The 13,389-nt window shown below is 49.5% G+C and overlaps 3 protein-coding genes across 3 annotated transcripts; 2 read left to right on the top strand and 1 right to left on the bottom strand.

Moving 5' to 3' along the window:
- The first annotated feature begins 4,692 nt into the window (after positions 1-4,692).
- On the top strand, positions 4,693-7,817 carry LOC123189455 (anthranilate synthase beta subunit 1, chloroplastic). Its single transcript, XM_044601874.1, has 8 exons — positions 4,693-5,003; positions 5,093-5,268; positions 6,240-6,310; positions 6,426-6,463; positions 6,540-6,650; positions 6,736-6,835; positions 7,222-7,357; positions 7,438-7,817. The coding sequence occupies exons 1-8, from the start codon at positions 4,892-4,894 to the stop codon at positions 7,546-7,548; spliced, it is 855 nt and encodes a 284-aa protein (XP_044457809.1). The 5' UTR covers positions 4,693-4,891; the 3' UTR covers positions 7,549-7,817.
- Positions 7,818-8,164: 347 nt separating this feature from the next.
- LOC123189454 (vacuolar iron transporter 1) lies at positions 8,165-10,338 on the top strand. Its single transcript, XM_044601872.1, has 4 exons — positions 8,165-8,500; positions 9,409-9,494; positions 9,601-9,715; positions 9,933-10,338. Exons 1-4 carry the CDS (start codon positions 8,262-8,264, stop codon positions 10,231-10,233), a joined length of 741 nt encoding a protein of 246 aa, XP_044457807.1. The 5' UTR covers positions 8,165-8,261; the 3' UTR covers positions 10,234-10,338.
- A 53-nt stretch (positions 10,339-10,391) lies between these two features.
- On the bottom strand, positions 10,392-12,985 carry LOC123189453 (putative pentatricopeptide repeat-containing protein At1g09680). Its single transcript, XM_044601871.1, has one exon. The coding sequence runs from the start codon at positions 12,930-12,932 to the stop codon at positions 11,103-11,105; it is 1,830 nt and encodes a 609-aa protein (XP_044457806.1). The 5' UTR covers positions 12,933-12,985; the 3' UTR covers positions 10,392-11,102.
- Between the last annotated feature and the right edge of the window lie 404 nt (positions 12,986-13,389).

Below are 13,389 nucleotides of genomic sequence, written 5' to 3'. Positions count from 1 at the left end.
GATCATCTTGTCACCGGCATGACACCATGATCTCCATCATCATGATCTCCATCATCGTGTCTTCATGAAGTTGTCACGCCAACGACTGCTTCTACTTCTATGACTAACGCGTTTAGTAATAAAGTAAAGTAGTTTACATGGCGTTCTTCAATGACACGCAGGTCATACAAAAAAATAAAGACAACTCCTATGGCTCCTGCCGGTTGTCATACTCATCGACATGCAAGTCGTGATTCCTATTACAATAGCATGAACATCTCATACATGACATATAGATCATTCATCATTCATCACAACTTTGGCCATATCATATCACAAAGCACTTGCTGCAAAAACAAGTTAGACGTCCTCTAATTGTTGTTGCAAGTTTTACGTGGCTGAATTAGGGTTCTAGCAAGAACGTCTTCTTACCTACGTGAAAGCCACAACGTGATTTGTCAACTTCTATTTACCCTTCATAAGGACCCTTTTCATCGAATCCGCTTCAACTAAAGTAGGAGAGACAGACACCCGCCAGCCACCTTATGCAACTTGTGCATGTTAGTCGGTGGAACCGGTCTCACGTAAGCGTACGTGTAAGGTTGGTCCGGGCCGCTTCATCCCACAATACCGCTGAAGCAAGATAAGACTAGTAGCGGCAAGAAAGTTGACAAATCTACGCCCACAACCAATTGTGTTCTACTCGTGCAAGAAGAACTACGCATAGACCTAGCTCATGATGCCACTGCTGGGGAACGTTGCAGAAAACAAAATTTTCCTACGGCTTCACCAAGATCCATCTATGAGTTCATCTAGCAACGAGTGATTAGATGCATCTACGTACCTTGTAGATCGCGAGCGGAAGCGTTCAAAGAACGGGGATGATGTAGTCGAACACGACGTGATCCAAATCACCGATGATCTTAGCACCGAACGGACGGTGCCTCCGCGTTCAACACACGTACGGAACAGCCACGTCTCCTCCTTCTTGATCCAGCAAGGGGGGAGGAGAGGTTGAGGGAGATGGCACCAGCAGCAGCACGACGGCGTGGTGTTGATGGAGCTGCAGTACTCCGGCAGAGCTTCGCTAAGCACTATGGAGGAGGAGGAGGTGTCGGGGAGGGAGAAGGAGGCAACCAAAGGCCAAGGTGTTCAGGTTTTAAGTCCCTCCTCTCCCCCACTATATATAGGAGGGCCAAGGGGGGTTGGTGCGCAGCCTAGGAGATCCAATCTCCTATGGCCGGCGGCCAAGGGGAGGTTTCCCTCCCCCCCCAAGGCACCTAGGAGGTGCCTTCCCCTCCTAGGACTCTTACCCCCTCAAACCCTAGGCGCATGGGCCTATGTGGGGCTGGTGCCCTTGGCCCATGTAGGCCAAGGCGCACCCCCTACAGCCCATGTGGCCCCCCGGGACAGGTGGACCCACCCGGTGGACCCCCGAGACCCTTCCGGTGGTCTCGGTACAATACCGATAACCCCGAAACTTGTCCCGATGCCCGAAACAGGACTTCCCATATATAAATCTTTACCTCCGGACCATTCCGGAACTCCTCGTGACGTCCGGGATCTCATCCGGGACTCCGAACAACATTCGGGTTACTGCATATACATATCCCTACAACCCTAGCGTAACCGAACCTTAAGTGTGTAGACCCTACGGGTTCGGGAGACATGTAGACATGACCGAGATCGCTCTCCGGTCAATAACCAACAGCGGGATCTGGATACCCATGTTGGCTCCCACATGCTCCACGATGATCTCATCGGATGAACCACGATGTCGAGGATTTAATCAACCCTGTATGCAATTCCCTTTGTCAATCGATATGTTACTTACCCGAGATTCGATCGTCGGTATCCCAATACCTCGTTCAATCTCGTTACCGGCAAGTCACTTTACTCGTATCATAATGCATGATCCCGTGACCAGACACTTGGTCACTTTGAGCTCATAATGATGATGCATTACCGAGTGGGCCCAGTGATACCTCTCCGTTATCCGGAGTGACAAATCCCAATCTCGATCCGCATAAAACAATAGATACTTTCAGAGATACCTGTAGTGCACCTTTATAGTCACCCAGTTACGTTGTGACGTTTGATACACCCAAAGCACTCCTACGGTATCCAGGAGTTACACGCTCTCATGGTCAAAGGAAAAGATACTTGACATTGGCAAAAGCTCTAGCAAACGAACTACACGATCTCACGCTATGCTTAGGAATGGGTCTTGTCCATCACATCATTATCCTAATGATGTGATCCCGTTATCAATGACATCCAATGTCCATAGCCAGGAAACCATGACTATCTATTGATCAACGAGCTAGTCAACTAGAGGCTTACTAGGGACATGTTGGTGTCTGTTATTCACACATGTATTACGATTTCCGGATAATACAATTATAGCATGAATAAAGACAATTATCATGAACAAAGAAATATAATAATAATACTTTTATTATTGCCTCTAGGGCATATTTCCAACAAAAACCACCAACATGGTTTTTGATGTAATTGTACATTTTACACGTTGTTTTTCTGTTGTTCTCCTTCATTTGTGTTGCTCACTGATTTTCTTGATAAACATTAGATATAAAATGCCCTTTGTCTATGTTTAAAAAATAATAATAGTAACCATACTGATGCGAGGACAGACCTTCACCTCCGTTCTTTTCACGCCCTCGTATCCACTCCTCCTCCCTGCGCGTCCCCCCTCTCCGCCGCCGCCCGAGGTACTCACCGGCGCCGCCGCGTGGTACTGGTGAAGGTGGCGGCGGGGATCCAGGCGTCTCCTCCTCGGGCGGGGAGCCTCGGATCCATGGCGGCGGCCCTGGTTGGTGGCACGCGGCGCCGGCGTGGACAGGTGGGCCACACTTCCCTGGCCATGTGGATGGTGGGGAGGTGGTGGGCTTCGGTTGCGGCGGCGGTTCCTCGCTGGATGTTGATGGCCATGGTGATGTTCGTCCTCGACCCCGATCTACTCCGATCTGTAGCGGATCCGGCCCTTGGTGGCTTCTGTCGCCGTTATTTGGTGCTGGCCTTGCAGTTCCGGTGGCTGGAAGGGTTCCGGGGGAATCTCTTGGCCGGCGTGGCGGCCACTCCGATGGCAGTGCCTTTGGGTGTTGCTTCCCTTGTTGGAGGCTTCGGAGAGGACGTCCTTCTTTCCACCCTCCCAGGAGCTCAGGTGAAAACCTCAGACCCCCTGTTCCAAGCGACGACGACACCACGGTGGTGTGCTCCTTCTTGAAGGCGTTGCTCGGGGGCTGCTCAAGCGACGGTGGAAGTGGTGGCGGTTCGGTGTTGACACATGCATTCTGGTCAGCTTCATCTTGGAGGCTGCGGCGACATAGGCGACGCTAGTCTGGTGGAGCTACTGCCGATGGTCGAGGCATCGTCGGCAGTCTGCGCCATCAGGCTCGGGGTGCTTAGGGGGAAACCCCAGATCTGGGTCTTCCGGATCGGATGATGATGGCGTTCTATCGCTTTCCCTTCTGGGGGCATCGTTTTGAAGCAAGTGCTGGCTGGAGGGATGGTGGAGCGGTGCTTCATCTCACACATTGATGACGGCGGAGATCGATGGCATGGCGCTGTGGAGACTCGGCGTCCGATGCGCGGAAATGGGCTCGCGCAGGAGGAGGTCGCTGTCTGGCGTCATGGTGACGTTGATGGCAGAGTGGCCAGAAAAGGTAGAAGCCTCAATATGATCCGAAGACATGTGGAAGATGGCGGCGACGACACACGAGTGCGTCTGACCGGATTGTGCCCCAGACCCGGTATGTGGCTCGGCTGGTGCTTCCGAATGAGTTTCAGCTTCCGGCTTTTGATGTTAGACTTAGGTGAGTGGTTTGGGTAGTGACCCAGCTAGCACCCCTTCATCATATTGGATAGGAGTAGCGGCATATGTTATCAAGATAGTGGATTCAGACACATTGTTGTAATACTTTATACGATCTTCGAGAATAATTAATAAAGTGGCCGTATGCATCTACCAGATACAGAGGCCGGGGTCATCCTTCTTTTCCAAAAAAAAAGAAAATCATACTGATGCGACGTAGACGTTCGATTTATTATTATTTGTCCCGAGTTCGAGAGATTCCCCGCTAGTGAGTATTTTATTTAGGAAATCGTTGAGCGGGGGGAGGGCGATTCACTGTTTATTTCGAGACAATCAGTAGAGGAGGGAGTGATGCCCCACTCGGTCGTAGCTCCGGCGATAATAGACACAGGTCGTACAGTGCTGCATTTGGATCGCGTGTAGTTTTCTCCTAGGCTAAAATTTGCCACACGAGTAACAATGCCCTCCGGTCGTGCTTTCGCCTAGCATCTGATGTTCGTTGTGGTTCCTGTATACATGTGACCGCCGCTAGAGATCGATGATTCTGAAAATTCTGAATTCCAACATTGGACCACATCGCCAGCCGCCTCCCCACCTACCCACCCACCCACCTTCGCCCCCGCGGCGGAGCAGGACCGGCGTCCTCCACCCCGACTGAGACACCGGTGATCGGCAGCGACGTTTCCTAGTGCGAGACCATGTGCATGCGTTCATTGCTTTATTATACACGGAAACGGCAGAAGCAACGCCTTCCTCATGGCAGGCGCCGGGCACAAGTGAGCTACTGACCACGTCGCCGGTCGTCGGCAGATAGCGCCGCCGACCGGCGGACGCACGGCGTTAGTAGGGGCCGTAGAGTTTTACGCGCATAACTAAGCACGACTGAATTTCTTTCCATTTCTTACTGCGCGCGCTGAAGAAAATGGATGTCGTCCTAATCCAACCCGAAATCCCTCCCTTCTATATAACCGCAAGCTCGCAGCTCGCTTTCTCCCGTTCCGTTCCCGACCCCTTCCCCGCCACGGACAAAAACCCAGCGAGCCGCGAGCCGCGCGCCTCCGGACCCTCCTCGCCGGCATGGCCTGCACCCACCTCGCCGCCGCCTCGTCACCGGCGACCACCGCCGCCGCGCTGCGTGCACGGGCGACGGCCCCCGCCGCCGGTTTCGCGCGCCTTCCTGCCACCCTCCGTACGAATCCCTCCGTGTCCCTGCTTCTATCCCGCCGTTTCATTGCGGATCTGCCGAATCCTAGATTGATTGGGCTTTTCCCCTCGCAGATCCTGAGAACGGTGGGCTGGCCCTCAGGGGTAGGAGGGCGGTCACGCCCGTGGTCCTCGCCGCCGGGCCGGCCGCCGCGGCGCCGGTGGCCGACCGTGACGGAACACCGGCCGCGGTGAAGCAGCCCATCATCGTCATCGACAACTATGATAGCTTTACCTACAACCTGTGCCAGGTATATATGGTTTCACATGTTCCTGGCCCATTCGCATTCCGGCTGCTTCTGGTCTGTCTGTGTATGCCATATCTTTGCCGGCGTAGAGGGGTCAGTACGTGGGTTGATCCGAAAGTTTCAGTGTTCATACAGTTTTTCTTCACATGTTTTCCTTTTTGCCGTGCGGAAGTCGCATTCTCGGTTGTGTCAGTTCAATTTTTCCAGTCAAAAGTAGCTTTTCCATTTAAAAAAGGAGAAAAGGATTCCACTGCCCTCAAGTATACCATTCGTAGCATGGATTGTTGTTTTAGGGATTCAGAATTATATATGGTCTGGTACAAGAACTTATCTTGCTATTTTAACCTTATATGAGGTTTTATCACATTGTTCTTTTAGAAGTCTTACAGAAATGTATTTCTTCATTTGAGAAGCAACATGAATCTGCTAAGCATTTTTCTACATTTGAGAATTAACACGAATCTGCTAAATATGCTGTTAATGCCCGGTTGTTCTAATAAATCCTAACAACAGAGGATAACCTTTGGCAACCAACGTGGCAAGAATGTTTTTTCATTAGAAGTACTCCCTCCGTTCCTAAATATAAGTCTTTTTAGAGATTCCAACAAGTGACTACATACGGGGCAAAATGAGTGAATCTACACTCTAAAGTATGTCTACATACATCCGTATGTTGTAATCCATTTGAAATGTCTAAAAAGACTTATATTTAGGAACGGAGGGAGTACAAAGTTGGATCCTCTGAAATCTATTCTCAAAGATTTTCCATTTAAAATATGACCTTCTAAGAAGAATCCCTTGTCTGAAAGATCCAAATTAGAACCAAGAATGCATTATTTGGTTACGTTCGGTGTCTGTTTCAGATGCATGTACTTATGAGACGGTTAAATCAATTTTCCGCACCTTTATTTTAATATGACGTGAACACATGCTATGAGAAAACACGTCTTGCTGAAACTGAGTGTTTGATGCAGTATATGGGGGAGCTTGGATTAAATTTTGAGGTGTACCGTAATGATGAACTTACCATAGAGGAGGTAAAGAGGTATAGTTCTCTGAGCACCTCTTAAATTGTAATTTAGTTTCATTCTGGTCCAACTAAAGGGGTTATACCATATTACAACTTTGTTGATGATGTTCCTTTCTTTAATCTTATGTAGGATGAAACCACGAGGAATACTTATTTCACCAGGGCCTGGTTAGTTTCTCTCACCGAATCTCAGAACAGTTTAAAGTTTCTGACCTTACGAATAACATTCATATTTCTTCTTTAGGTGAACCGCAAGATTCAGGTATATCATTGCAGACTGTTCTGGAACTTGGGCCAACCATCCCAATATTCGGAGTTTGCATGGGTCTGCAGTGCATTGGAGAGGCATTTGGAGGTTAGATTTATCTCTATGGACACATGGTTTTCCATGATCTGTTATTCAGTCTTGCTGATGTTTTTTCTTCTATATGAATATACAGGGAAGATTATCCGCGTTCCTTCTGGTGTGATGCATGGAAAAAGCTCTCCAGTTTACTATGACGAAGTTCTAGGAAAGTCCATATTCGAGGGCTTGTCAAAGTATGATTTCTCAGCCATTAAGTAAACCATGGATTGTTCGGTTCTAGCTTCCGCTACATAACAGTCGACTGACACTGCTATTGTAAACATTGAACTGCACACATATTGCCTTTGCTTTTATTTTTATGATGACTAGGAGTGCTTTTGAGAGCTGTATTTTACCTGTTTAGAGGACGCACTTAGGTTTGTCTTGAGAAATTTTGTAACATGTGCCATGCAATGGCGATTCGAATTTTCAACATATTCAGTTAGTATTGATGATAGTATGCCAGAATGGAGGGAGCTTTTTTCAACCATGGAAAACCTTTATGTTTGTTTCCTTGTTGAGTCTGGCACTTGTCCAAATTGAGCTTCTGATTTGATATGATCCTCACTTTGATGAACAGCCCTTTTACCGCCGCAAGATATCATAGCTTGGTCATCGAGGAGGAAACCTTCCCGCACGATGAACTGGAAGTCACGGCATGGACTGAAGATGGACTTGTCATGGCTGCTCGCCACAAGAAGTACACGCATATCCAGGTATTTCTCAACCCCACACATTATTTGTTGCTTAGGCACAATTTGACATGATCCTCACTGATACGGTGTAACTCTTCCAGGGTGTTCAGTTCCACCCAGAGAGCATCATCACCCCTGAAGGCAAGAAAATCATCCTCAACTTTGCGAGATATGTCGAGGAGTTTGAGAAGCAGACCTCCGAGGGGAAGTAGAGGATTCAGGAAGCAGAGCAGTTAGAGGAAGTAGAGACTATTGTTGAGAGATCAGGCAGGCAGGAAGGGGCCTAAAAGCCAAGCAGATTTAGGGGAAATGAATAAGGGAAAAAGAGCTTTTCCATTGCCATTCGTTTGGTTCATTGTAATATATCATTGTGGATCTAGATCCCGTATGAACTTCATTCGGTCAATTATGTTCGTCGTGGTGCTCTTTCTCAAATAATAAATCGGTGGAAGCAGAAGCTGTTAGCATCTTTTTTACTTCAGACTTCAGAGTTCAGAGTGTTTGCTATATGTTCTCTGTTCTGGTTTCTGCCTTTCCCAACTATTTTTTTAGATCTTTTTTTTGGCTTTTTTAGATCTTTTTTTTGAGGTGTTTTTAGATCTTTTTTTGTTGTGTTGAGAAAAGACTTTCCCAACTCCTAACTTTCTCCAGGCCTTCTGACAGCTCGGCCCATTACTAAGCCTATGAGCGAAGGCCCAGTAGACACAAGAGCCCAGACCACAGGTACTGGGCCTTCCCAGCTATGCCGACTAAAACCACCTCCCTTTTTTTCCCAGAGTAAAACCACCGCCTCTATAAATAGCGATTCAGATAGGACGAGACGGGGAGTCCAACGCACCATACCTCCAGCCCCCGTTCCCTTCCACCTGTCCACCTCTCTCGCTTGTCGGCTCAATTCTGTCTGTTGCCCTCGCGAGCGGCGGCGATGGACGGCCACGGCGACGGCCGGCAGCCCATGCTGGAGAAGGGCCCGCCGAGCCACCGGGAGCGGCACTTCACGGCCGGGGAGGTGGTGCGCGACGTCATCATGGGCGTGTCCGACGGCCTCACCGTGCCCTTCGCCCTCGCCGCGGGCCTCTCCGGCGCCAGCGCGCCGTCGTCGCTCGTCCTCACCGCCGGCCTCGCCGAGGTCGCCGCCGGGGCGATCTCCATGGGCCTCGGAGGGTAACTTCCGATCCCTCCAGTCCCTCTGCTTTGCTTCTCAATCACGCGCCGCTCATCTAGCGAAGTAACCGAGGTTACAATACAGATACAGATTGTTTTCTCAACACGCGTGTCTGACGACTTAACGTGTAACTAACTATAGTACAGATCGCGCGTAGTACAGACGCGTGTCAGCGTTTGCAGAGACGCATGGACTCTGGCACTCTGCCTCGCAGTTCTTACTATGGCGAGAGAGATTAGGGAGATACATCATGCATGTACCCTGCCTCTCCGTATCTGTATGGGTAATTGGGTATAGATATTGATATCAACAGTAGATTAAGCTAGCAAGTGAGAATGGTTCTAGCTCCTGCTGTCAGAATTATGTCCAACTGCAATGGAGTAGAATGCAGTACTGCTTACAGTGAATCTACAGTTGTAGTTATGCACATCCTAGCTACTGTTGTATGTTATGAAGCTAGATTAAGTTAGTCATGACTACATATATTAACCATGGGACAGGTGTACGTGTTGAATCTTGCTTTGTTACATCGTGGACGCCTGCTCATTTTTCCGCAGATTGCATTGCACAGACGCGTCGCTGTCTAACAGTCTGTTCTTTACTTTAGCCTCAACTGCAACTTGCAAATTACCCTCATGTCGACCACAAAACTTATTGGGGGAAAAGTTAGCCCATGAGATAGACAAGTGCGCGGACATATGGCCCTCTTCGACGTGCTATTTCAGCACACTTTATGTTAACATCACGACTTTTTCAATTCAAAAAGTGCCCACAAATGGCAGTGGAGAATAATGCTTGTCCCTTTAAGCTGTGGAGAGAGACAAGATCACATTGTTTACAATTCAAAAAGTGCCCACGAATGCATGATTGTAAAATTTTCTGATCTGCTACTGTGCCATGTGGGTAGGTACCTGGCTGCCCAAAGCGAGGCAGATCACTACAAGCGGGAGATGAAGAGGGAGCAGGAGGAGATCATTGCCGTCCCAGACACCGGTACATGGACATAACTGGATAACAAGTTACCAGATTCCCCCAGTGTGTGTGTAACTTGCAGCCTAACCACCGTTTGTATTTTGACTTGTTTATAATGATAATTCAGAGGCTGCTGAGATTGGGGATATCATGGCAGAGTACGGGCTCGAACCGCATGAGTATGGCCCTGTTGTGGAGGGCCTCCGGAGGAACCCGCAGGCTTGGCTCGAGTTCATGATGAGGTATATGACAAGCAGCTACTGACACTATGTATTGTTTTTTTTTGTTTGAGAAGCACTATGTATTGTTTCTGATTGTACTATACTGAAAATGTAGATACTACAACAGAGCTGTCAAGACTGAAAATGTAGATATTGACAAAGAACCGTAAAGAAATTAACAAGAGCATATTGCGCGTGATAGGCATGATTGCTTTACTAACCGGGGCAATGTATTCAGGTTTGAGCTCGGATTGGAGAAGCCGGACCCTAGAAGAGCCTTGCAGAGCGCTTTAACAATAGCGCTATCTTATATCATCGGTGGATTGGTCCCTCTCCTGCCCTACATGTTCATCTCCACTGTCCAGGACGCCATGCTCACATCAGTTGGAGTCACGCTGCTCGCGCTCCTTTTCTTTGGCTACATCAAGGGTCGATTTACTGGGAACCGCCCGTTCCTTAGCGCTGTCCAGACTACTATTATTGGTGCTGTTGCTTCTGCTGCGGCGTACAGGATGGCGAAGGCTGTGCAAGCTAGATAATCTTATGGGGTGCACTTGTATCCAAACTTTTCACTAGCCTGCAATGAATTCAGAACAGATGTGAATTTGCTTCTTTGAACAATGCATTATATTACATTGCAATCAGTTGTAGATGAAGCTAGTCTGTTCCTCCTTTATCTAAAAATGGAGTAGAGCTCTTACCTTACATGTAGTCATGAATAATTGTTGCGAGGATAAAATACTTGCGAACTAGCTCTATGTAAGCTGAACTGAGATGTCAAGTAAAGTGAAATTAGCACAAAAGTCCATCTTGGACTGAAACCAACATAACTGACCATATCAAGCACACGTTTTGCTGCAGACTGGGACTCTTATGGGTAAACTTATGGTCTATGGAAGTTACTTATTTTTTTGCGGGGTAAACTTATGAAAGTTACTGTTCTACCACAACTAGATTTAGATAGAAGAAGCCATGAGTTAGAACAAAATCATAGAAGAAGCCATGAGTTAGAACAAAATCATAGAATATGCCTTACGACGATTGCAGGTTTTTGAACTATCAACCCAAGCTGAGAGAGTAGAGTTGCCTGAGCAAGGAGAATCATTTGAACACTATAAGCAACCAATACTGCTAAAAGAAAAAGCTCAAGGCGCCTCAGAATTCAATTTTCAAGTAAACATCTGCCACTATCTTATTTATTTACTAATCAGAGAAGTAAAATTACAGAATAGCATGTAGGCTTTCCCCATGCCGCGCTGCGAAGTATGTATCCCCCATCGAGGAGTGGAGTAGCAATATTTGTCTGCCTAAACTTGAAGAGCCTAATTATATTGCATTTTTCTATCTCGGAGATCGATGGTTCTCTACCGGTGAGGAAGTACTCATAAGATGTCTTTACCCAGAAACCTTATCTATCGTGGTAGCTCTTAGCTGGTTTCTTCTTGACAAGTTCGCTGATCAGTGAAGTATAAACGCCCAAATCTGGCACCATTCCTTTTGCACTTTTCAGCTCTTCAGAATCAGTAACTTTTCCATGCTTGCACTGCCCATCCAAGAGAATGTTGTATGTGATATCATCTGGGGGCACCCCTATATTGAGCATTGCATTCAGAAGCATGTCGGCATTCTTCAGCTGCCCCAGCTTGCAGAGGCCACTCATAATCACGTTGTATGTCACAACTCCTGGTTTTCGACCCTTGTTCTGCATCTCCTTCAGTAGTTTAAAGCCTGTCTTCACGTCGCCTTTCCTACAGAAGGCGTCAATCACCATGGTGTAGGTCGTGTTGTCGGGCTCCAAACCAGCTTCCATCATCTCAACAAGGATCCTCTCGGCATCGACTGGCCGTTGTGCCTTGCTCAACCCGGAGATGAGTGCTGTATATGTCACCTCATCCAACGCAACCTCTTCGTCCGCCATTTTCTGCTTAATATCCATCGCCGTGTCTAGCTTGCCGTCCTTGCAGCAACCATCAATGAGTGTGGTGTAAGTCACCTTATCTGGCTTCAGACCTGTGCCCCTCATCTCTTCCACAATGCATTCGGCAGCCTCAAAATTTCTCGCCCGACAAAGCCCATTCAATAGTGCATTGTATGCCACTAAATCTGGCATCACACCCCTTGCCCTCATGTCCTGGTACAATTCCATTCCAGCCTTCACATCCCCAGCCTTGCAATGTGCATCGATCAATGTTGTGAACACGATGGCATTCGGTTTCACGCCCCTCTCGCGCATTTCATCAAACATCTTTGTTGCATCCTCGATCCTCCCTGAACTGGACAAACCCTTTATCAGAGCACTGTAAGTGTAGACATCAGGTGTGATACCCATCTGCGCCATTCCCTTGTACAGCTCGTCTGCACCGTCCAGATCGCGCGCTCTACACATGCCTGAAATCAAGGTGTTGAAGCTGACCACAGTCGGCTGCACGCTCCTGGTTCGCATTTCGTCGAACACCTTGCGCGCACTCGCAAGGTCTCCAAATCTAACAAAATCTCGCATCAGCACGTTGAACTGCCTGACCTCAGGGGGCATGCCGGCGTCAAGCAGCTGCAGGTAGAAAGCGTATGCTTCGGGAGTGGTGGGGAGCCGGCTCATGAGGCCGAAGCACACGGGCGCCGGTAGGCGGGTGCCGCCGCGGAGGGCGAGGAGGACGAGGGAGCAGGCGTCGGCGAGGAGGCCCTCGTCGGCGTAGGCCGCAGCGAGTTCGGAGACGAGACGGGCGGGGTCTCCGGGGGAGGCGGCGGGGACGAGGAGTGGGAGGAGGCGCGGCGGAGAGGAGCGGCCGAGTCGGGAGACTAGGAGGCGGAGGAGCGGGCGAGCGAGGTCCGGGAGGCGGTGGAGGAGGAGGAGGTGGGACATGGAGAGGAAGGAGGAGGGCGTGTGGCGGAAGAGGCCGGGAGGGGAGGCGAGAAGGAGTAGGCGGAAGAGGGAGAGGAGCGGGAGCGGCGGGAGGGAGAGGGGGTTGGAGCGGAGGAGGGAGAGGAAGTGGGCGGAGGTGAAGGCGGGGAGGAGGCGCAGGAGCGGCGCCGGCGCCGTGGTCGGGAGCGGGGCGGGGTGGATTGGCAGAGTGAGCGCGACTTCGGAGGCGGCAACGATCAGGGGGTCGGCCTCGGTCGTGGACGGCGAATGCGATGGCGGCGCCCGCGGCGCGGCGTACCATGGGAGAGGGGCTGACGGCGCCGGCGGTGTTTCAGTGGGGGGCTGGAGGCGCGGGCGGTGGCGGAGGGCTCTCCGCATGTTTGCGAGCGGTGGGGTGGGGGTCTGAGAGAATGAGCCTCCGTGGCTAGTGAGCTTCGAGCCCGCCAAGTTGAAAGATGGGACGGCTCTGTCGATCAATCTTTTTTTAGGGAACGGTCGATCAATCTTTAAAAGGTCATCTTAACTGCCTTCTGTTTTTGTTTTCGAAAGTGAAGCAAGTCCCGGCCATGTGCAAAAGTTCAAAGGTATAAAGCAAAAACACCTGAAGCTGAATATCATGCGTCACCACCTCTCGAGGCTACCGTTAACCCAATGGCAGAAGACAAAAACAAATAGGAAATGCATAGCTTTTGAGCAAAGCTTTCAAAAAGAAATCATCACACGTGTGTCGATGATGACGAGTCTAACCGGATGTCGAGCTCGAGATTCTCATTCCCAAAAACGAACTTGGAGCCACCACTTTCAACAAGTACACGATGCAAGCGCACGTCGACAT

Source organism: Triticum aestivum, chromosome 2A (genome assembly GCF_018294505.1).
Source record: "Triticum aestivum cultivar Chinese Spring chromosome 2A, IWGSC CS RefSeq v2.1, whole genome shotgun sequence".
Taxonomy (NCBI): Eukaryota; Viridiplantae; Streptophyta; class Magnoliopsida; order Poales; family Poaceae; genus Triticum; species Triticum aestivum.
This window is presented reverse-complemented; position numbering and strand designations above follow the sequence as displayed.